The 25,231-nt window shown below is 39.8% G+C and overlaps 1 protein-coding gene across 1 annotated transcript in view; it reads right to left on the bottom strand.

Moving 5' to 3' along the window:
• The window catches only part of LOC121871657, a 113,491-nt gene extending 88,524 nt beyond the window's left edge, over positions 1–24,967 (bottom strand). Inside the window, exon 1 of the mRNA XM_042374067.1 lies at positions 23,197–24,967. Coding sequence (XP_042230001.1) covers positions 23,197–24,929 — 1,733 coding nt within the window. The 5' untranslated portion in view covers positions 24,930–24,967. The remainder of the gene's footprint in view (positions 1–23,196) is intronic.
• Positions 24,968–25,231: the final 264 nt, after the last annotated feature.

The raw sequence follows: 25,231 nt of genomic DNA, 5'->3' as shown, positions 1-25,231 counted from the left end.
GAAGAAGGTGAGATGTAGGAAGGGAGAGAAAGAGATGGGAGGGAAGTAGATAAAGAACAAGTGATGGTGAGGGAAGAAGATGGAAGGAGGGACAGAGTGAGGGAAGAACAGAAGTTTGGAGAGAGGAGGGGGTAATGGGAAGGTAGGGAGGGACAGGAGGGAGCTGTAAAGAGATAAATGCGGTAAACAGGAAGAGGGGGATGTGAAGGGAGGTGAAGAAGAGGTTGACGGATAGAGGGAGAGATGGATGGTATGCAGAAATGGAGTTAGGGAGGTAGGGAAGAAATGGGGTGTAAAAAGTTATGGACGTAAGAGAGAAGAAGGAAGTAAAAGGGGGGAGGGAGTGAGAGAGAGAGAGAGTGAGATAAGGAAAAAGAAGAGAAGGAAGGAAGAAAGGCGAGAGAGATAGAGAGCAGAAGGAAGCAGAGAGAGGTGAAATCTGGGACAGGGGAGAAGGGAAGGGAGGGTAAGAAGTGACATAAGGATGAGGGAAATATAAGGAGATAAAAGAGAGGTTAGGAGGAGAAAGGAAAATAAGGCAAAAATCAGGATAAGAAGAAAGAAAGAAAGAGAGGAGTAAAGGAAGAATTGTGAAAAGGAATACAGCGATAGATAGAGATAAATAAAAAAAGTAAAAGAGCCCAATAATTTAGACGATATGGTTAGGAATATAAAATAATCGTTGAGAAAGAGAATAAAGGAAAGAAGAAAAGGAGATTTTCGAGGGAGTACTGGCAAATATGGAAGGAAAGAGGGAAGGGAGATGTAAAAATTATAATTGTAATAAGAGAGAAAGAGAAGGAAGATCCTTTGGAAGAGATATTGCCGAAGAAAACGGGAGAAACGATAATAGAGACGGAAATAAAGTGAGAAGGAAGATGAGGGACATCTTGACCAGAGATGGGATACACTTATAAGACAAATGGGAAGATGAAAGAAACAATATAAAAGGAACTGGGAGAAAGGGGAAGCAAAGCAATTAGAGACAAAACAAGAAAAAGATGAAAAAATAGGAATAGAGGAAGTAACAAATGAAGAAATTAAAAAATTGTAAGAAATATATATAAAGCAAAATCCAAAACAGAAAAGTAAAGCCAAAAAGAGAGAGATAGAAGGAGTAACATGAATTTGTGAGACGTGTGATTAATTAATTATCAAGTGAAGAGAAATTTTCCCCCACGCTTACAAGTCACGCGACACTGCGCAGCGTTCCCTTTGAAGTATTCACGAGGGGAGGCAAACTTACCCAAGAAGGTGATCCTGTGTAGGTGTTTGCCGTGTACATATTACCTGCGAGCAACTGGTATTGTGGTGAACTACCTCGTCGCTCTAAAGTCTAACCCGAGGTGAGAAAAAAATCGCTCTTATTTTCTTTCTCCCATGACGCGCTAAAGAGTAACATTATTACTTATAGACACAAGAAGTAAGTTTGACTTTTTACTGAGTGGCCATAGAAACATTTATGTATGCACTTTAAACTGCTAGATAATCCTGTATTTCTTTAAGGATATATCTTTTATTTTTTTACGTTAACGAGGAGTGCGCATATAAGGAAAGATGCTTTGTTCCATTAACGCACAAGTAGGTTCTAAAAAATAAAATTTTTCTTAATACTTTATCCACAAAGTATATAACAGTTGTGGCATAAAGAATTAATAGTGGTTTCTTGGCTGGTAAAAGGTAAGCCAAAGTTTGTTCTGGATTTCTTAAAAAAAAATGGTGGAGGTTTTTTTAAGCCTGGAGTGTAGCGGGAGATGTTTTCTTCCTTAATGTTATTTCAGAAGTTTTCTTCCATCTTTCTTTTCTGAAGTTTCATCGTCTTTTTCATTTTTATAAAGATTAAGAATGCTTTCGCCTCTCAGTTTTATGTATGTATGTATGTATGTATGTATGTATGTTACGGCGACCTGTTGTGTAATGGCCAGCGGACCCGAGTTTGATCCTCGGGCAGGGTGAAACTATGGGCAAGTTTCTTTAGGCTATTTGCCTCTCTCTACCCTGCAGTAATTGGGGACCTGGAAGTTAATCAATTTGCGGATCGTACTCCTGGGTAATGGTTAGCCAGTGCAGTTGGCGAGCTGTCCAGTCTTCTCGGACTATTCCTTGACACTGGGTCATGCAGCTCGTTAACTTAGGATGTGGTTGTTGTGTTGGCGACAGCTTCTACACCTTAAAACAAATTCACGCCCAGGAGGCCTTTGGGCTGGCCATCCTCGATTTCGAGAGGCTTCCATTATTATTATTATTATTATTATTATTATTATTATTATTATTATTATTATTATTATTATTATTATTATTATTATGTACAGGTATGTATGTCTACCCAGCAGTAATTGGGAACCTGGATGTTAATCGATTTGCGGATCGTATTACGGGGTAATGGTTAGCCAGTGCAGTTGGCGAGTTGTCCAGTCTTCTCGGACTATTCCTTGACACTGGGGCATGCAGCTCGTTAACTCAGGGTGTGGTTGTCGTTTTGGCGACAGCTTCTATACCTTAAACAAATTCACGCCTAGATGGCCCTAGGGGCTACCATCCTCGTTACACGAGGTGTAACCATTATTTTTATTGTATGTATGCATGTATGTATGTATGTATGTATGTATGTATGTATGTATGTATGTATGTGTTTCATTCTATTTTCATATATCTCTATCACTTTCTATATGCCTCCCATCTATCATTTTTTTTACGGGGAAAATAGCCCACCCGGCCTCAGGTCATCAATCCACTGCGGGGTCTGGGGGGCGAAAAAATAAGAGTACAAAGAAATTAAAAATAGAAGAGAAAAAGACTATATTCATCTAATCCACGAAGATGCCGGAAAACCAGCTATTTGAAGTGAGACAGATTATAAGAGTATGGGTAACACAGAAGAAGGCAGAGCATTCCACAGTTTGGCTGTGTGAGGAAAGAAGGATGTACGATAACGGGTTATTCTAGTGTGACCGACATCCACAGAGAAACGGTGGGCACTGCAGGCAAGACGAGTGTTACGAGCGCACGGACTTGCCAGCGGTACACAGGATGCCAAATCCACCGAACATTGCTCGTTAAAGTACCTGTAAGAGAAAAAGAGAGTGAAGCAACATTGCAGCGAAGAGCAAGGGAAGAGAGATTATCAACTAAAGGAGGAGAGTTAATAAAGCGAAATGCCTTTGATTCCACCCTATCTAACAGTGGACAGAAGAAGAGCCACCCCAGATATGAACAGTACTTCAAATTAGAACGAATGAATCCCTTATAAACTTGAAGCAACTGCTCAGGAGCGCAGTAGCTACGGCATCTGTACAGCATCCCAGCTTTCGGGAGGCAGCTTTAACGATGTTGTGGATATGTGGCTTCCATGACATTTTAGAGGAAATGGCGACGCCTAGCATATTCATTTTAGAATTTTGCAGAAAGATTGCATCCTGAAATGTGATTGGTGGGAGACCTTTCTATACAGTAAATCTATCTCACAATACGAGGATACAGACATTCATGTAAGCAAATCTATGTAGTGCCGTGACAGTATCAGTAATATCCCAGCAGATGATCTCAACCATGATACTTTTCATATTTGCAGTAAAGTATCTGTAGATTTAATTCAGATTCTCGAAACCTCAGTCATTTCGATGAAATGTATTGATTGCAACACCAAAGACTAGATTTTATATAATTCATGTATAACTAAATAACCGGTGTGATTTTATCAAAATTTATCTTATCAGAGTAATTTCAAATGCCCCGCCATGAGTGATACTGAGCGTTCAAGGTCATCTGAGGGGAGGGAGCGCTGCCTGCTCGTAGCGAGAGACTGCGGAACTAGGCCTATATGATATTAAATGTAATTTACCGAATTAATAATGATGCGATTCATGAAGTTAAGGGACTATTATTGAATTTGAAATTATTATAGATCGTTTAGCAGTCTGAATAATGTTACGGGTGTCCCAAGGAGTTATTAGTTAGGCGGAAAATATATCACGTAGGCCCAAGCTAGCGCCTTGGGGAGACGCGACGCTGGCTAGGCCCAGTCCCGGAGAGCATTCACACAGACAAGACGTTCCGCGCGTCCATCAGAAATAGTCACGTGGCCTAGTCACCTGTGCTGCGCTATTGCAGTATAACAAGTAAGTCTCATTCGATCTCAGACAGGGTTAGATAGGGCAGTGATAAAGTAAACTAGAGCTAACAGTGAGTTCATTTCAGGGTTTCCGTCAGAACCCACTTGATTGGAGTTGACCGGAGTTGACTGCGAGAGATTGACTGCCGTTGATGATTGAGGGTGGCGATTGTCGCCATTGGACCGATCAGTGTAGGCCTGTCACTGTTTAGCGGGGTAGCAAAGGATCTCTTGAGTGAACGAGTGCTCCCGACAACTAAAACGACACGGGACCAGCATCGGCAGTGGGTGATCAGTTCTTACCACTCCGGTGCACAACACCACGTGTCCTCGGTCAGCTAGTGAAACCCTCTTGCTAACGGGAAGCTAAAGTTTCTCTCAACTGCACAAGGTCTGATTGGCTCACTCGCTTCCTGCCCATGGACGCACTGGGAGTACACTGAGGCTATCTGAGTATATTAATGGTCACACACTGAGACCGTGAGTCTAGGACTCTAGGAGATACCTAGAGGAACATTTTATCTTCCTTATTACGGGTGTAGTTAACACCATTCCTCAGACTGATATTATCTTGACGTGTGTAGTTTAATATTTCTTAAATAATTTTGATAGTAGTGTTTTTTTGAATGTTTGTGCCATTAAGTGGAACCAGAGTGATACTGTGATTTGATTCTTTTAATGCCTCTATTGTTCTTCATAATTCTGATCTCAGGTATAACCTTGTTCCCCAGAGTAGTGGTTAGGTTAGGTTAGGAAGTGTACATCTGTTGGGGTGCTATAATTTTGTTGAGTGCCCTTAAGGCCTATTCATTGTAGAGTATTTAATTTCTTAAATTCTATTACCATTTCCTCAGTGACTGATATTATTTTGCTGAAAGCCCTTAAGGCCTATTCATTGTAGAGTATTTAATTTCTTATTTTTTATTACCATTCCTCAGTGACTGATATTATTTTGTTGAAAACCCTTAAGGCCTATTCATTGTGGAGTATTTAATTTCTTATTTTTTAGTACCATTTCCTAAGTGACTGATATTATTTTGTGGAAGCCTTAAGGCCTGTTCATGTGTGCAAGCAACATTTCTTAATACTTCAAATTTATTGTTGCCTGTGTTTCTAATAATTTCTATGTCATGTATAACTTTTATTCCCCAGAGTAGTGTTTAAGTTTAAGTTAAGAGGTGCGCATATTGGTGTACCATTATTTGATTGTGTTTGTAGTGTTGGAGGGAATATAAGTGTCTAAATTTTACAGTGTGTCTCATTCATCCCAGTCACAGACGCTATCCTTCCACGGGTCACGGACAGTTCATTTTGTGTAGTAGATTTAAGTGTTCTTGTGCTGGTTCGGGATTTTTCTCAAAGGGGCGCTTCCACTGCCTTTACCATCTATTAAATTTTAATAAACCCCAAGTCAAGTGAGAAATTAAAGTCCAGCAAATTCCGACCGGTTACATATATATATATATATATATATATATATATATATATATATATATATATATATATATATATATATATATATATATATATATATATATATATATATATATATATATATATATATATATTTCATGTAAATCCACAATGGAAACGTGGATAAGATAAATCTTGATAAAATCACACAGGGAAAAGGGAAACAATGGAGCACCTTAGCTTTCGTCTTTATTCAAGACATCTTCAGTAGCCTCTGAAGATGTTTTAAATAAAGACGAAAGCTATGGTGGTCCAGTGTGCCCCTTTTCCTGTGTGATTTTATCAAGATTAATACTGACTGTTTGACTCTATTATGGTGGGCAGAATAATAATGAATGTATGAACACACATTAGTAGGTTTTCTATAAATACTGAACTTAAAGGTGTTACCTATTCTGTGGATCAGGCAGGCTAGGAAAGGCAATTTACAGTCATGCCTGGGAAGTAAAATTAGTTGCTCAGGACAAGGGGTAAAACAGGACCAGGGAAGAGTAGGTTTAAATGTATATTATACAAACAGTATGGGCAGTTCAAAAGATATCGAAGTCTTTAAACTGCTAAGGGAACATATGGGCACGGGGGTGGAGGAGACTGCAGTGGGAGCGGGTAAACAAAGTGAAAGACTACAGGGAAATAGTGTTAGGAATGATGACAAAACTAAATTAGACAGGGAGTTTAAAACTAAACGCGGTAAGGGGAGGACTCAGAACACGACTAACTTAAATGTATACTACACGAACAGTAGAAGTATGAGAAACAAAATGGATGATATTAGGGCCTTGGTATGTACCGAAAAAATCGATATAATTGCATTCACTGAAACATGGATCAACCTAGACACACGTGAGTTACCAGTCGAATACCAAATTGCGGGTTACAAACTGTTCCATACCGATAGGCAGACCAGGAAAGGAGGCGCAGTAGCAATCTATGTTAAGGATAATCTGAAGTGTGAAATAAATAAGGAAATAAGTACTGAGAGGAATACAGAAACAATTTGGATAGAATTAAGCGACGGTCGGGAAAAATTAATCACAGGAGTAATATATAGACCCCCCAATCTTGATAGCGTCAATGAGCGACTTATCTGGGTTGAAATGCGCAGGGCTTCCATACACAACAAAGTCTGTATAGTAGGCGACTTTAACCTTGGCTAAATAGATTGGACTGACCTTACGGGTAACTCAGAATCAGAGGATTTTCTTGAGACGATCCAGGACTGTTTCCTAAGTCTAACATATAACCGAACCCACACGGGGTAATAATATACTGGACTTAGTTCTGTCGAGCAGAGAAAATCTAATTAGCAATGTCGAGGTAGGGAACGAACTTGCAAACAGCGATCACACAGAAATTCGATTCCAGTTAGATTTTCAGGGCAGACGTAAGGAAAATTCCACTAAAGTACCAGATTTCAGAAGGGCAAACTTTGACAGTTTAAAGAGGCAGCTGAGAGAGGGGGTGTCGCGCTTGGCTGTGAACCTGACAGATGACACCGACCTGATAACGAGATCTGAGATTGCCGAGTTCCACGACAATTTAAATAGTGAGTTACTTAATGCACAAAGGCAGAACATACCATATAAAAAACTCAGATCAGACAACAATGACCCTTAATGGATAAATAATAATTTAAAGAACATCATTGGCCAAAGGAAGGCTATAGGTAGAAGGATAAATCGTGGCGAAATTCACCTCCCGGACTATTATAGGGTATTGGCGAGTAGGGTTAAAACCGAGATAAGGAAAGCAAAGAGGAATAATGAGGTAAGGATAGCAAGGGAGGCGAAGACAAACCCCAAAGGATTCTACCAAATGTATCAAACTAAAACACGAGAAAAGATTGGACCAATACGGTCAGACTTCGGCAAGCTCACTGATAACGACGGAGAAATGAGCAATAATTTGAATAAATATTTTTCAACAGTTTTCACCACCGAAAATTTAAACATGATACCCGAGGCACGGACTCTATTCAGAGATAGTGAAGAAAACAAATTAAGCAAGATAGTAGTGACTAGTAACGATGTTAGTAAGCAAATAGACAAACTAAAGCCTAATAAGTCACCTGGTCCGGATGAGATATTTGCCAGAGTATTAAAGGAATGTAAGGAAGAGCTTAGTATGCCCTTAGCAAAGTTGTTTAACATGTCATTAAAAACAGGTGTAGTACCAGAATCCTAGAGGATAGCGAATGTAATACCGATTTTCAAGAAGGGGGATAGATCACTATCCTCTAACTAGCGCCCAATCAGTCTAACATCAATAGTAGGCAAATTACTGGAAGCAATCATTTCAAACTCTATTCGAAATCACCTGGAGAAGCACCGATTGATCAATGATTCCCAGCATGGCTTCACAAGCGGACGTTCTTACCTAACTAATCTATTAACATTCTTTTCATCAGTTTTCGAATCGGTGGACGAGGGCACAATTATGATGTGGTATATCTCGACTTTGTAAGCCTTCGACAAGTCCCCGAAATAAATTCGGAAAGGTAGAAGCTCATGGCATCAAGGTGACATCCCTTAAATGGATTAGGCGTGGTTACAGGACAGGAAACAGCTGATGAGCATTAAAGCACTAAGTCCATTAGACAGCGTCTGAGGCGGGTTCCCCAAGGCTCAATACTTGGACCATTATTATTTATTATATACATAAACAGCTGAATTTCAAAGCATTGACAGCAACATAAGTAAATTTGCTGATGACACTAAAATAGGACGTGTTATCAAATCTGGCGAGGACTCGGCAAAACTACAGGAAGATCTAAACAAATTTTTCGAATGGTCTGAAAAAATGGCAGATGAAATTCAACGTCGACAAATGTAAGTACTCAGTATAGGAGATGTAAACAGGAAACCAGATACCAGATGAACAACGATGTATAGAAATCCGACTGCGAGAAGAGATTTAGGAGTAATGATGGAACCTTAATACTTAAGTAAACAACGTGTTTTTGCTCATAACAAGGCTAATAAAGTACTTGGGTTCATACAAAGGAGTGTTAGTTACAAGACTAGCGAGGTCATCCTAAAACTGTATCTTGCTCTTGTGAGACCACACCTGGATTACGCAGTTCAGTTCTGGTCACCGTATTACAGAATGGATATAGAATCCTTGGAAAGAATTCAGAGGAGAATGACAAGACTAATCCCGGGCATTAGGAACCTTGAGTATAGAGACAAGGTTAAAGCATCTTAATTTGCACTCCCTTGAGAGACGTAGAGCGAGGGGCGACCTGATCGAGGTGTATAAGTGGAAGGCAGGGCTAAACAAAGGGGACATTACAAAGGTACTCAAACTATCCAACCAGGAGCGAACTCGTAACAATGGTTTTAAATTAGACAAATTTAGATTTAGGCGTGATATAGGTAAACACTGGTTTGGAAACAGAGTAGTGGATGAATGGAACAAGTTACCAAATATCATCATTAACTCGAATACGCTGAACTGCTTCAAACATAGGGTGGATGCTCATATGAGCAATAGGGGTTGGGTGTTAACGGGACTGCCCAGTATGGGCCAATAGGCCCGCTGCAGTTTCCTCCATTCTTATGTTTTTATGTTCTTATGTTCTTTCCTAGACTGTCTGATCCACAGAATAGGTAACACCTTTAAGTTCAGTATCTATAGAAAACCTACTACAGTAATGTGTGTTCATACATTCATTATTATTCTGCCCACCATAATAGAGTGAAACAGTCAGTATTTTCAACAATGTTTTTACGTGCTTTGAGAATTTGCAGCCCGGAATTCATTGATGAGGAATATAAATATATCTATAATATTGGCTCAAACCCTAAATACCCTAGATCTTTCTTAGACAAATGCCTGAACATTACTAAGAAATCATTTTATAGAACTGATCCCAAGCCCACCCATGACCAAAAGAATCTCTTAGTATTACCATTTCACAAAAATTTCTCTCAAGTTCCTTTAAATTAAAACCTGGAACGTCAATGTGGCATTTAAAAACTCAAACACTGTTAAACAAATGTTAATCAAGAACTCCCCTAACAATACAAATGGCTGCATTTATAAAGTCCCCTGCAAGGAATGTGATATGTTTTACTTAGGTCAGGCAGGTAAAGGTCTTGTAACTAGACTTAAACAACACAAATATAGTGTTAGGACAGGCCAGGTATCCAATGCTCTGTTTGTTCATCCGAGGGATAATAAACATTGCATTGACTGGGATAATGCCTCCTCAATATTACCTTGTAATTCAATTGACAATAGGAACATTATAGAATCTAGTCTCATTAAACATACCGAATCTGTTAACATGAATTTGAGTAATGGTATGTACAAATTGGAAAATTTTGTAATTAAGAAGATTTGTAACCAGGTTGGGTCAGTTTCTCCCTCTGACCTGACTATCGACCGCTGCCTTTCTTTTGTAAAGATTAGTAGGGTCATTACCTATACTTGACCGCACCCCCCTCTGTATATATATATATATATATATATATATATATATATATATATATATATATATATATATAACTTGTTCTGAACTTCTACTTAGTATGTACTCACCCCTGAAGATGTAACTGCACGAAAGCCCTTGGGAACTTCGTGTTTTTCTTTTTCCTTGTGGTTATCAGCATATATATATATATATATATATATATATATATACAATCAACACCTCAACCCGCCAGGATTCGAACCCACGGCCCACAAGCCCATGACTGTGACCGGGGAACGCTAACCGCTGGACCACCAGGATACTAAAAGCAGTCCTAGACTCTGTTATATTTCACACAAAGCCTGTTCAACGAGCTTATGGCGCCGTGAACCTCTAATGGGGACTACCCGTATCACGTAGGTGGGCTAATGAAATATATATATATATATATATATATATATATATATATATATATATATATATATATATATATATATATATATATATATATATATATATATATATATATATATATATATATATATATATATATATATATATATATATATATAACAAAGAAGTATGTCTGTGTGTTTGTTTGTTTGTGTGTGTGTCCGCACGAGAATCGCGGAAACTTCTTTAACGATCAGTAGTGATGGATGGATGGTGTTATATGTAGTGATAATGGATGTTGTTATATGTAGTGATTATGTGTGGTGTTATATGTAGTGATGATGGATGGTGTTATATGTAGTGATGATAGATGGTGTTATATGTAGTGATGATGGATGATGTTATATGTAGTGATGCTGGGTGGTGTTCTGTGTAGTGATGATGGATGATGTTATATGTAGTGATGATGGGTGGTGTTATATGTAGTGATGATTAGACAATAAAATAATAACAGTTTAATTCTAAACAAATATACTTTGTTGTACCGTTGTAGTGGAACTTACATACACCGTTAATGAACTAACGATGGAAGAAGAAGTTTTGGGGACTGAACAGTAGTTGCAAACAGGGAGTTGCTCAGAGAGTCAGACTACTCAGTTGATGTTCTGGTGAATTTTCTTGAAGAAAATGAGCTTCACCTGGTGCCTGATCAAGTGAATGCTTATGAACAGATCTTGCAAGCGATACAAGCGGAGCACCTGGCGGGACAGGAAAAACATTCCAAAGTACGTCATCAGGGGAAAATTGCTCTTGCTGTGGCATCTTCAGGCATTGCTGCAACACTACTAGAAGGAGGACGTACTGCACACTCAACTTTTAAACTGCCTCTCTACCTCGCTCACAATGAGAATCCAATGTGCAACATCAAAAAAGGATCGGGAAAGGCAAACTCTTAGAAAAATGCAGCCTCATAGTCTGGGATGAATGCACTATGTCTCACAAGTTAGCGTTTAAAGCATTGGACAGGACCTTGTGAGACATACGAGAAAATGACCATCTCATGGGTGGCATTACAATGGTCATTCCTGGAGACTTTCGCCAGGCCCTACCTGTCATTCCTCGAAGCACTCCAGCTGATGAACTGAATGCGTGCCTCAAGGCATCATACCTTTGGAGAAGTGTTCAGACACTCACCCTATCCCCAAACATGATAGTACATCTACAAGGAGACAAGGATGATGGACGGTTTGCAAACCTACTACTAATACAGATTGGGAATGGAACTTTCCCTGTTGATTTAGAAAGACAAATAATCATTCCTCAGGGATGGGGAAATGTTGTAAACTCCTCAACTGAGCTCACTAATATGGTCTACCAAAACATTATCCACTACTACAAGGATCACAAGCGGCTGCGTGAACGCGCAAATCTGGCACCAAAGAATGAAACAGTGGCTGAAATCCACATGACTCTACTCAGACAGCTTTCAGGCAGTGAGACCTCATTCAAATCTGTTGATACAGTAATCGACCAGGACCAAGCAGTCCAGTACCCTGCAGAATTCCTTAATTCTTTGGAGCCCTCCAGCATTACTACATATAACACCACCCATCATCACTACATATAACACCATCCATCATCACTACATATAACACCACCCATCATCACTACATATAACACCACCCATCATCACTCTATATAACACCACCCATCATCACTACATATAACACCATCCATCATCACTACATATAACACCATCCATCATCACTACATATAACACCATCCATCATCACTACATATAACACCATCCATCATCAATACATATAACACCATCCATCATCACTACATATAACACCATCCATCATCAATACATATAACACCATCCATCATCACTACAGATCGGTAAAGTATTTCCGAGATTCTCGTGCGGACGCACAAACAAACACGCACACAGACATACTTCTTTGTTATAAGAACATAAGAATGGAGGAAACTGCAGCGGGCCTATTGGCCCATACTGGGCAGTCCCGTTTACACTTAACCCCTATTGCTCATATAAGCATCTAACCCATGTTTGAAGCTATTCAGTGTATTCGAGTTAATGATGATATTTGGTAACTTGTTCCATTCATCCACGACTCTGTTTCCAAACCAGTGTTTACCTATTTCACGCCTAAATCTAAATTTGTCTAATTTTAAACCATTGTTGCGAGTTCGCTCCTGGTTGGATAGTTTGAGTACCTTTGTAATGTTCCCTTTGTTTAGCCCTGACTTCCACTTATACACCTCGATCAGGTCGCCCCTCGCTCTACGTCTCTCGAGGGAGTACAAATTAAGATGCTTTAACCTGTCTCTATACTCAAGGTTCCTAATGCCCGGGATTAGTCTTGTCATTCTCCTCTGAAGTCTTTCCAATGATTCTATATCCATCCTGTAATACGGTGACCAGAACTGAACTGCGTAATCCAGGTGTGGTCTCACAAGCGCAAGATACAGTTTTAGGATGACCTCGCTAGTCTTGTAACTAACACTCCTTTGTATGAACCCAAGTACTTTATTAGCCTTGTTATGAGCAAAAACACATTGTTTACTTGGCTTAAGGTTCATACTTATCATTACTCCTAAATCTCTGTTGCAGTCGAATTTCTCTATGTCATCGTTGTTCATCTGGTATCTGGTTTCCCTGTTTACATCTCCTATACTGAGTACTTTACATTTGTCCACGTTGAATTTCATCTGCCATTTTTCAGACATCTTCAGAGGCAACTGGATTACATGGTCAGAGAGAGGTATAAATATACAGGGTGACCTTATAAAACATGAGGTCAGGTCATAATGATGTCATCCACTAATCCCCACACCAACACACACGTAGAGGAGCTTAAGAGAAGGGGGTGACGTGACTAGTCAGGTCAGGTCAAAAATAAGGGACCCACTAAATAACTATCATACATCTAGATCATAGGTTTTCAATGCATTTTTAACCTTGGGCCACTGACAAATAAATTTATATAACATATTTTCAGTTTTGAACTGACCATCACTGAGGTTTATTGATTTTAATTCCTTAATCAAACTAGCTTCAACCAGAAGTCTTTCTGTGACACACGATGATTTAAATACTTCTAAGCTTTTTTCCCAAGCAATGGGATGATTATTATTCCTAACATGAACGAACAACATCCTCATCTTCGCCCCATCTACCGTAACTACAAGAAGAGTTTGCTGAAGGCTCATAGTCTCAAAAACAAGTTGAAGTTTTTGAAAGATTGCAGAGATGATAAACTTGTTCCCAAGTCCTGTCTTCCAAGTAGACTAAGAAATCTGGACAATGAAGCATTCTCTGAGTTGGATAAAGTGTTGCTGGATTCCCTTATCAAGAGTTCAAGTGATAGTGTGAAATTAGCCTTCAAACACAGTGCTCAGTGTAAAATACTTATGCAAAACAGTGTTTTTGTTGATAAGTGGCACACCATTCGAGATTTTGTATATCAACTTCTTAGTGAAACTGACAAAGCCCAAAAAAGAAGGTTAAATGCCAAATTAAATGCTCTGTTTGACGAGAGTTACTGGACCATATTTAGTGATCCAAATTTGTTCATAAACTTATCATCTTATGATCTACAGACAAATGAGAAACTTGTTCTTGGTTTTGGTAGGAAGTTTTCTATCACTCAACGGTGCGTTAATCCGCTTACTATTGCTAAAGGTATAATCAACCTGGAAAAGAATAAGTCGTCAGATGTTACAAATGAAGATATTTCCATAGCTAAAGGTTGTATACATAATGTTTTACATGAGAAATTTGTTTCAAACATTCCAAAAAGATTTGAAACAGCCTTGATAAACTTGAAAAGAAATAAGAATATCCACATTACCAAGATTGATAAGTCTAATGCTATTGTAATTTTGGATAAAAGTGACTACAATGATAAGATGAATTCATTACTAAGTGATGAAAGCACGTATTGTGAGCTTACGAAAGATCCCCTGGAAAATATTAATAAGTTATCTAATTCCAAAATGAAGATGTTATTGAAAAAGAACCCCGATCTCATCAAACAGCTCTCTCAAACCTTATATGTATGGATTGATCAAAACACACAAGCTTAACAATCCATTACGTCCTATCGTGAGTTCTATGGGTTCTGTTACTTACAAATTATCCAAGTGGCTGGTAAAGATGCTATCCCCTCTTACAGGCCAAATATCTAATTCACATAAACACAATAACAGTGATTTAATTGATAAAGTCAAGAAACACAATGAACCTTGCGAATGAATAAGTTTTGATGTAAATTCACTGTTCACTAGAGTACATGTGAAAGACCTACTTTCATTTCTTAAAGATAAATTACAACTGTTAGATTTAACTATTGAACATGATACTTTCATCAAATTGATAGAGTTATGCGTAACTGACAATGTGTTTAGAGCAAATGGGAAGTTCTACAAGCAAATATTTGGCATGAGCATGGGTAATTGTCTTTCTGCTCCTCTAGCCTGTATTTATATGGAGTTTTTTGAGTCTAGATTACTACCTAATATAGTGGACTTTATTCCTCCATGGTATAGATATGTAGATTATGTTCTTTGTCTTTGGCCTAGAAACGGTGACCCATTGGAATTTTTAGACAAGCTTAACCCATTAGCGCCCATGGTCCTTTTTTTAGGACCAGAAGGATAATTCATCATATTTCTGCAACACCTGTATTTTTCTGAGATATCTTTAGTTAGTCATCAAGACTGGAGTGTCTTTCAAATATTACACCTATTGTCTGATGTATATTGGCAACACTGATGTCTCAGTTTTCAGTACAGTGTGAAAATCTTGAGGGAAACGATACACTCAGTTTCATCTATTATTCAATCAAAAACTTTTTTGGTAAGTAGTACTTATATCCAACCCATATTTGTATATAGTATAAATGAATGTTCTAACTGTCCTATAAAGTCAAGAAAATCTTTGAAAGTAATTTTGCTCAAATATAGCATGCTCTAAAAGTTTGGTCCTAAAATAAGGACCATGGTCACTAGGACTCCATTTTTCCATTTTCTATGGATGTTGCATAAAAGAGAAAACGGTTTGCAAGGCAAACTTTTTTATGCTGAAAACATTTTCTATGTATAGACAGTAGATGGACAGATAGTAAGATACTATGGAAGAAGCTCTTTAAAACAATTTATAAGAGGTAAGCCAATAAGATTTGGTTTCAAGCAGTGGGTGCCATGTTGTGCCACTAGTGCCTATTGTTTTGGAATGGATTTATATCAAGGAAAGCAAAAAAATCCTACTTCCAATACCAAGAACGCTGACAGTCTAGGTTCAAGAGCGGTTTTATCAATGACCAATCACATAGAGAACCCCAATGATCATGAAATTTATGTTGATAACTTTTTCTCAAGTTATAACCTACAGTATTTGTACAAATGAAATCCTTAGGAATCAGAATCACGGGTACAGTACGTTCAAACAGAACATCCAGATGTCCCCTGAAGGATGACAAATCCCTGTAAAAAGGAAAATCGTGGATCCTATGACTACAAATTTGAAGAAAAGGAAGAACTTTTTTTTTGAAATGGCATGACAACAGCGTTTTCACAATTGCAAGCAATCATCAGTCTGCCACCCCTGTTGGAAATGCTAAAAGATGGTCAACCAGCCATGGAAAGGAAATATTTGTTCCTCAGCCATTTCTCATATCCCAATATAACAAATATATGGGAGGAGTGGACCACTTAGACTGGCTTATCCAAAGGTATCGCATCTCTGTTAGATCTAAGAAGTGGTACTTTAGTCTATTCACAAATTTCCTTGATACTGTAATGGTTAATTCCTGGATTGTATATTGTTTTGCAAATGGAAATACTTTGACATTACTAGATTTCAAGAGGTCAGTTACAAAAGCTTATTTGCAGTTATCCTCAGATTCTGATCCCAAAAATTCTGGACGGCCAAAGGTATTTTCTTGAAAAGTAATACCAGAAATTAGATTTTCTACTACTGGACATATTCTTGATAGAACAGAGGGAGGGAAACAAAGAAAATGTGCCTTTTGCAAAAAAAAGTTTCAAAACAATGTGTAAAATGTGATGTTGGTCTTCATATGGGTGAATGTTTCAACAAATGGCGTTCGAAGTAATCTGTATTTAGATTGTTCAGAAAAAAAAATACTTTTTATTCTTTTTTTCAAGTAATATGCATTTCATTTGGATTAATAAATAAATAAAAGAGTGCTTTTTTTATTTGTATTTTCCTTTTTGAAATCAAGTATTCTACTTTAAAAAACCTGTTTTTTGAACAAAAGTAGCCCCCATGTGCCCATGGTCCTAAAAAAAGGACCAAACTAAAAATGTATTTTTTTCTTAGAATATTGTAATAATTTTTTTTTATATATTTAGTATCAAATAAAGTTGTATAAAAAAAAGATTTTTGGTAATAAATTAAAGAAAAAATATTTGGGCATTAATGGGTTAATGATATTGTCCCAAGTATCACATTCAAAATTGAAAGAGAAATAAATGGATCCCTCCATTCCTTGATATGCTTATCATGAGAAATGGCCAAAACTACAAATTTAAGGTATACAGAAAGCCCACACAGGTAGACAGTTTCATACACTTTTTATCGAATCACCTTGAGTCTACCAAAATGTCAGTTTTTTTCTGCTATGTTCTTAAGATGTCTGCGTATTTGTGACTCTGAATTTATTGACGATGAATTGAAACACATTCGTTCCATTGCACAAAAACTCGGGTACCCTTCTGTGTTTGTTGATCGTTGTTTTAAAAGGGCTAAAAAATCCTTTCATTCCTCTCAAACCAGGCAAATTCCTACACTTAAGAATATTTTGACTCTGCCTATCGTAATGAATTTGTCCCGTTAGTTCGGTCCCTCAAGCTACTAAATATTAATGTTGTTTTCAAGTATGACTCAACCATTACCAATATGTTAATAAGAAATAGCCCAAGTTTGAATGTAAATGGAAGTGTTTATTGTATTCCATGTACATAAGAACATAAGAACATAAGAATGGAGGAAACTGCAGCGGGCCTATTGGCCCATACTGGGCAGTCCCGTTTACACCCAACCCCTATTGCTCATATGAGCATCCAACCTATGTTTGAAGCAATTCAGCGTATTCGAGTTAATGATGATATTTGGTAACTTGTTCCATTCATCCACTACTCTGCTTCCAAACCAGTGTTTACCTATTTCACGCCTAAATCTAAATTTGTCTAATTTAAAACCATTGTTACGAGTTCGCTCCTGGTTGGATAGTTTGAGTACCTTTGTAATGTCCCCTTTGTTTAGCCCTGCCTTCCACTTATACACCTCTATCAGGTCGCCCCTCGCTCTACGTCTCTCAAGGGAGTGCAAATTAAGATGCTTTAACCTGTCTCTATACTCAAGGTTCCTAATGCCCGGGATTAGTCTTGTCATTCTCCTCTGAATTCTTTCCAAGGATTCTATATCCATTCTGTAATACGGTGACCAGAACTGAACTGCGTAATCTAGGTGTGGTCTCACAAGAGCAAGATACAGTTTTAGGATGACCTCGCTAGTCTTGTAACTAACACTCCTTTGTATGAACCCAAGTACTTTATTAGCCTTGTTACGAGCAAAAACACATTGTTTACTTGGCTTAAGGTCCCTACTTATCATTACTCCTAAATCTCTCTCGCAGTCGGATTTCTCTATGGCATCGTTGTTCATCTGGTATCTGGTTTCCCTGTTTACATCTCCGATACTGAGTACTTTACATTTGTCGAAGTTGAATTTCATCTGCAATTTTTCAGACCATTCGAAATTTTTTTTTAGATCTTCCTGTAGTTTTGCCGAGTCCTCGTCAGATTTGATAACACGTCCTATTTTAGTGTCATCAGCAAATTTACTTATGTTGCTGTCAATGCCGATATCTATGTCGTTTATGTATATAATAAATAATAATGGTCCAAGTACTGAGCCTTGGGGAACTCCACTTGTGACGTTGCTCCAATGGGACTTAGTGCCGTTAATGCTCACTCGCTGTTTCCTGTCCTGTAACCACGCCCTAATCCATTTAAGGATGTCACCTTTGATGCCATGAGCTTCTACCTTTCTAATTAGTCTTTCGTGGGGGACTCTGTCGAAGGCTTTGCTAAAGTCGAGATATATGTAGCAAATGTAATTGTAATTATGTAGGACAAACAGGAAAAACACGGCAGCTCAGAATCAAACAACATAAGTACAATATCAGAGCATCTGAAAGCAGTGCCTTGCTCGTTCATGTTAGGAATAATAATCATCCCATTGCTTGGGAAAAAAGCTTAGAAGTATTTAAATCATCTTGTGTCACAGAAAGACTTCTGGTTGAAGCTAGTTTGATTAAGGAATTAAAATCAATACACCTTAGTGATGGTCAGTTCAAAACTGATAATATGTTATATAAATTTATTTGTCAGTGGCCCAAGGTTAAAAATGCATTGAAAACCTTTGATCTAGATGTATGATAGTTATTTAATGGGTCCCTTATTTTTGACCTGACCTGACTAGTCACGTCACCCCCTTCTCTTAAGCTCCTCTACGTGTGTGTTGGTGTGGGGATTAGTGGATGACATCATTATGACCTGACCTCATGTTTTATAAGGTCACCCTGTATATTTATGCCTCTCTCTGTCCATGTAATCCAGTTGCCTCTGAAGATGTCTTGAATAAAGACGAAAGCTAAGGTGCTCCGTTGTTTCCCCTTTTCCGTGTGATTTTATCAAGATTTATCTTATCCACGTTTTCATTGTGGATCTATATGATATATATATATATATATATATATATATATATATATATATATATATATATATATATATATATATATATATATATATATATATATATATATATATATATATTTTATAAAATCACACAGGGAAGATGTCTTGAATAAAGATGAATAGTAGAGCGGATAATGGAAAAATCGTGCAAATGGTGATAGAAGCATGAAATTTGGCATGATCATACCCTATGGACTACTTGTCAAGTTTGCCTGATTGACCATTTGCAAATCCAAGATGGCGGCCATTTTTCAGGATGGCTGCCAAATTGACCTTCGAAAGATTTTTTTTTTTAAATTGATGTAGTTGGTCAATCTAAATGATCTTAGTGTTGATATGTATGTTTTCAAGCATGCTCAGATGATTTTTTCTATTTCTGATACTCTCAGATATATATTTGTCTTATTTATGACTGGTTTATGTTCTGGTTTTATGTTTTTTCCAGCTAGGTGAGGGTAGCAAGCAGAGAGTCTCTGCATGTGAGGGAGTGATTGTCGGGCACTACCAGGGCACACTGGTGACATCACTGCTGTGCAACCCAGCATGGGGTTCAGTGTCAGCTAAGAAAAAGCATGTCATACTGCAACAGCTTAGTGTCCCAAATGCTGCTTAACCAACCCCAAATCAGTTAAGCAGCCGCACCTGAATTGACAGGATGTGCCAGCGCGGGAGAGCCGAGCCAAGGATAACGAGGTTTTAGTTATCTGGATGGTGTACAGATCACACGGGACTAATGGCACTGGATGAACGATCGGACTAGGTGTAGGGCAAAAGGCTTGAACCTAGTTGTATCCCATACAAGAAAGTGCGCATCAGGGTGGTAAAAGGATAAACCCTCGGCCCTGAAGATCAAAAATAGTTATGGAAACAAAATCTACCAACAGATCATTCCTCACTGACTGGACAAAGTGTAGTCTTTGTCAACAGGATAGGAAGGAAGATCTTAAGTCTCCACATGCAAATCCTGCCAAAAAAGGAGATGACGGTTACAAGAGCTTGGCAAGGAATATTCCTCTATTTCATTCAATCGATGTACTGACAATCAAGCTCGACCCTGCAAGACTTGTTGAAGATAATGGGATAGAGGAGACCTTGAGGAGAAACAAGGCACAGTATCATGAGAGTTGCAGACTTCTGTTCAACAGCACAAAGTTAAATAGAACTCAGAAACATCGAACCTCTGCAGTTGCTACAGAGGAGAGCAGCAGTAGCAAGATACCACGAATGGTCAGAGACCCCAAAGCAACAGAATGCTGTCTATGTGAGGAAGAAGCTTCGGGAGATGACATAAGACATGCAATGATTGTGCGAAGACACTTAGCGATGGAAAACTCCTTTCCAAACTAAGTGCAGGAGGTGTTGTGGCACATGAACTGAAGTATCACCCTCGCTGCCTGGCAGACCTGCACAACCGAGAAAGAACACACCGAAATGCTCATGAACAAGAAGAAGCACAAGAGCTTCATCCGAACAAGGACGCATACCCAACTACTTTCTCTGAACTGGTCACTTACATCACTCAGATGAAAGCTTCTAGTGAAGGTACTGAACCACCCATTTTCAGACTTGCTGACCTTGTCACACTCTAAGACAGAGCTGGGTGTTGGATCGCCCGATGTTCATGCTACTCGACTGAAGGACCAGCTGCTTTTTCACATCCCCCAGCTGCAAGCTCATCACCAAGGAAGAGATATCTATCCTACTGGCCTTTGAGAAGGATTTTGGTTCAAATCCTGGCACAAGCAAGCATATACGGCAACGCGATCCATCTGGCCAAGGCTGCTGGGATGATACGACGTGACATGCTTCAGCACAAGTCACACTTCAGCAGTACATTTCATGAAGGATGCATTGAACAGGCTGTTCCACCATCACTGCTTCAATTTGTATGCATGATCGAACATGGTGCAGATATCAAATCCCATCTCCAGCATGGCGCATCGAAGTCTGACCTTGTTATGTCACAGCTCTTACAGTACAACTGCTTTGCCAACTACAAGATAGAAACACAATTCCACAGACACTCCAAGGACCATGAGACACCTTTTGCTATCTACGTCGGCATGTTTGTGTTAGCTAAGACAAGAAAGAGGCAGCTCATCGACATGCTGCATGACTCTATGCATGACTCCATGACTCCATTCCACCAACCCAGGCAGCCCTCAAGGAACATGCAAAGCGGGCTGCCTACCAGGCTGGTATCATCTGGGGCCAGGCAACAATCTCCAATCCAGAAACCAGCAGTCCTGTCAACTGGGGATGGATGCAGAAGGGAGAGGCATGGCAGATACGTTGGACGACTCTTCCCCCGATTGCGACATGCTGTCAGGAGCTGACCAAATGTTCGTGTAAGAAAGACTGCAACCAGAGATGCAAATGCTTTCGCTCTGGACTTTCCTGCACAGCACTTTGCAGCTGAATATGTGAACAGCAGTAAATGCACAAAGATGTACTGTCAGGAAAAGTCACAGGAACCAGTGCTAATAGTGAGTACTTTTTTTTTTGTAAGTTCTTTTTTGTTATTTTTTTTACTAAAATTGTTATTTTATGTGGATAAAAATGTTATAATGGACTTAAAACTATAAAAAATTAGCTGAGCATGCTTGAAAACATACATATCGACACCAAGATCACTCAGATTGACCAACTACATCAATTTCTATAAGAAAAATCAACTTTTGAAAGTCAATATGGCGGCCATCTTGAAAAATGGCCGCCATCTTGGCTTTTCAAATGGCCAATCAGGCAGAATTGACTAGTAACCATTAGAGAATAACCATGCCATATTTGGTGCTTGTATCACCATTTGCATGATTCTCTTGAAAAATTGCATTTAGTTCCCCCACTAGAAAGATAAGGTGCTCCACTGTTTCCCTTTTCCCTGTGTGATTTTATCAAGATATATATATATATATATATATATATATATATATATATATATATATATATATATATATATATATATATATATATATATATATATTCACACATCTTCATAGGCTTCTGAAGATGTCTTGAATAAAGACGAGTTAAGGTGCTCGTTGTTTCCCTTTTCCCGTGTGATTTTATCAAGATTTATCTTATCCACGTTTTCATTGTGGATCTACATGAGAGATATATATATATATATATATATATATATATATATATATATATTTTCGTGTGTGTGTAAAGAAACAAACATGCACGCCGCCTTTGCATAATCAAAATACATAATTTTGTTTTTCTCTCCTAGTAGTACATGCAACATAGGAAGTCAAATTCTTTGGCAGGCTTAAAGGATTAAATCCAGAACTGGGCAAATCAATTGCGACAATTTAACACCGTCCAAAGAACGAAAGAGAGAAAGAGAGAAAGAGAGAGAGAGAGAGAGAGAGAGAGTAACACCATCTACATCAAACAGAGAGAACAACATTGACAGAGAATAAAGTGCGTGGAATTCAATAACAGACAATAATGTACTACCAAATGTAGTAGACAATAATATTCAAGTCAATATGGATGAATTCAGTATCATGAAGTCAAACCATTGATATTCCTGTTCACTCAAGACTCTCGGGCGAAGAATACAAAAATAGAACACAGCAAGTGATAGTCAAACAAGGCAACCATGAAAATGTAAAACCTGCTGTAGTGAAAACATCAAAAGATACACAGACAATAGACTACATATAAAGATTTGCTAACACGAGTCATGGATGCAGGAAAAACCAACTCACAGTTAGTAGACAACAGGTATGCACACAATAACGAAAAAAGTAAATAAATAAATAAATGAAAACAACTATAAAAATGTGGGAGTGCCAAAGGAGAAGATTAGGAGTGTGAAGTGTGAGGGAGTATGCTGTGCGAGTGTGAATTGTGGAGTGTGAGGATGTGAAGGTTAAGGTTGTTGTCTGTGAGGGTGTGGAGTGTGAGGGTGAAGAATGGGAGAGGAGGGGGTCAGATTTGACCTGGCAGCGCCAACATCTTCAGCAGGCAGTGGGAGACTCACCTGGACGCGTCGGAGGCCACGCTGGTGTTGGAGCGGGTCCGTCGTGACTTGAAGGAGTCGCCACGGTTGACGATGCGACGACCCGTGATGGAGAAGTGTCTGAGGCGGTAGTAATCGTCCTCGTCTTCGTCCTCGCCACCGTTGACAGGGAGTGAAGTAAGGCGAGGACGTTCTAGAGGAAGGGCGAGGAGAGTTGGACGTGCCAGGGACTTGATGGACCGCGAGCGGGCGTGATGGGGCGACCCGTACTTCATGTCGAACTCATGTAGCTCTGCAGGGGTGAGGTCCTCTGGGGTGATGGCCGGGAATCCTGTAGGCAGGACAGGCGGCGACCCCACCTCCATGTTATTATGTGTGCCGCCTGCCAACCACCCCTCTCCAGGATAGTCCGCCTCGAACATGTCCACTCTTAGATCGGGCGTGGAGAGTGGCGCCGGAGAGGTAATGTTGGGCTTCTGGGTAGGAGAGGACGCGTTGGGTCTTTCTGAGACAACCTCCCCCGTACCAGTCCCCGGGGAGCCGAGAGATGCAGGGGATAACCCCAGTAAAGGAAGTGATTTCCCGCTCAGGGGAACGATTGTGCTACCCAAGGCAGATTTCTCGTTCATTTGTAACCCCGTGACAGACGCAGCGGGACTGACGAAGGCGCAGACTCTTGTAGGCTCCGACGTGAGAGCGGGCTTACTGGCGAGGTGCAATGGTCCTAAGGATACTATATTTCTAAAATCCTTCGATTTTGGAGTAAGGGTACTAGTGTCCTCGTCGACAGAAGAACCCAGTAGCGGCACGGTGTCCCCTGTGTTCATAGCTCCATCACAAGACATGTCTAAAGGTTCCAGCAGAGGTAGGGTGTCCACTGGGTTAATACCCCCAACGATGGACATACTCACTACTACAGGAGACAAAACAGTGGGCGAGGTTCTCCTAGGCGAGGGGCCGTCAGTGACGGTGGTCGCCTTTGACGGGGAGACGACGGCGGTAGGTGATGTTGTATGATATGTTGAGCTTACTGTGTTTGCTGCCCACACGGGGGAGGCGAGGGGGGTGACCACCACCCGAGACGGGGGCGCGGCACCGCTGTAGTCTACTTCCATACTCTGCCCCTCCATCGGGGACGTTCTCACTAAGTCTACACTGCCAAAACTCTGTTCATTATCACTTGAGAGATCCATCAGGTTAACACTCTCGGCACTGTCCACACTACTCGGTTGCGGGTGGACGCGGCACTGGCTCCTGGGATCTGGGGGAGGTGGCAGCGGGGGCACCACAACCTCACATGCCAGCTTCTTCTGTTTCTGAGCCACACCCGTCTCACTTCCCCGTCTGCTGGTGCTTTCTGAAGGACTTTTCATCCCAGAAACAAACCCGTGTTTATGTCCGTGTCCGTGCGTCGACCTCTTCCCCAGGGGTGACCTGTGACCTTGTATTGGAGACGCCCTTGGAGATTTACCTGGCCTTTGGCGAACCCCCAAGAGAATAGGAGCATCGACAGTGGCAGTGTGGGGTCCTAGGATGTTGTCTGCATCTATCTGCAGTTGCCTCACGGGAGTCCTAGAACGTCGTGCAAAGTGAGTACTGGACTTCATAACCTTCGGGGAGAGGTGCGGGTGGGCGAGACGAGGGTGGTCAGGGCCAGGGTGGAGGGTGGCGTGCAAGGTTGGGTGGGCGGGGAAGGCTGCCTCACCGCCGGTGGCCCCTTTGGGTTGGTCTCGCTCCTGCTCCAGCGTCATCATCCCTGTAGAAAAGAGCGAAATCCCGGTCAGGGTCTAGGGAGTAGGAATGACAATGAAGTACGATACACAGAAAACACACACACACACACACACACACACACACACACACACACACACACACACACACACACACACACACACACACACCCACACACTAATACTACTACTACTACTACTACTACTACTACTACTACTACTTTTTTTTTTTTTTTTTTTAAACGTGGCCTCCAGCCTCCCCCAATAGCCACACCTTCGCCACCATTTATTTACCTTAATATTAAATATCCTAATACATAAGCCCT

This window comes from Homarus americanus, unplaced genomic scaffold, assembly GCF_018991925.1.
Source record: "Homarus americanus isolate GMGI-L3 unplaced genomic scaffold, GMGI_Hamer_2.0 scaffold39675, whole genome shotgun sequence".
NCBI classification, from domain to species: domain Eukaryota; kingdom Metazoa; phylum Arthropoda; class Malacostraca; order Decapoda; family Nephropidae; genus Homarus; species Homarus americanus.
This window is presented reverse-complemented; position numbering and strand designations above follow the sequence as displayed.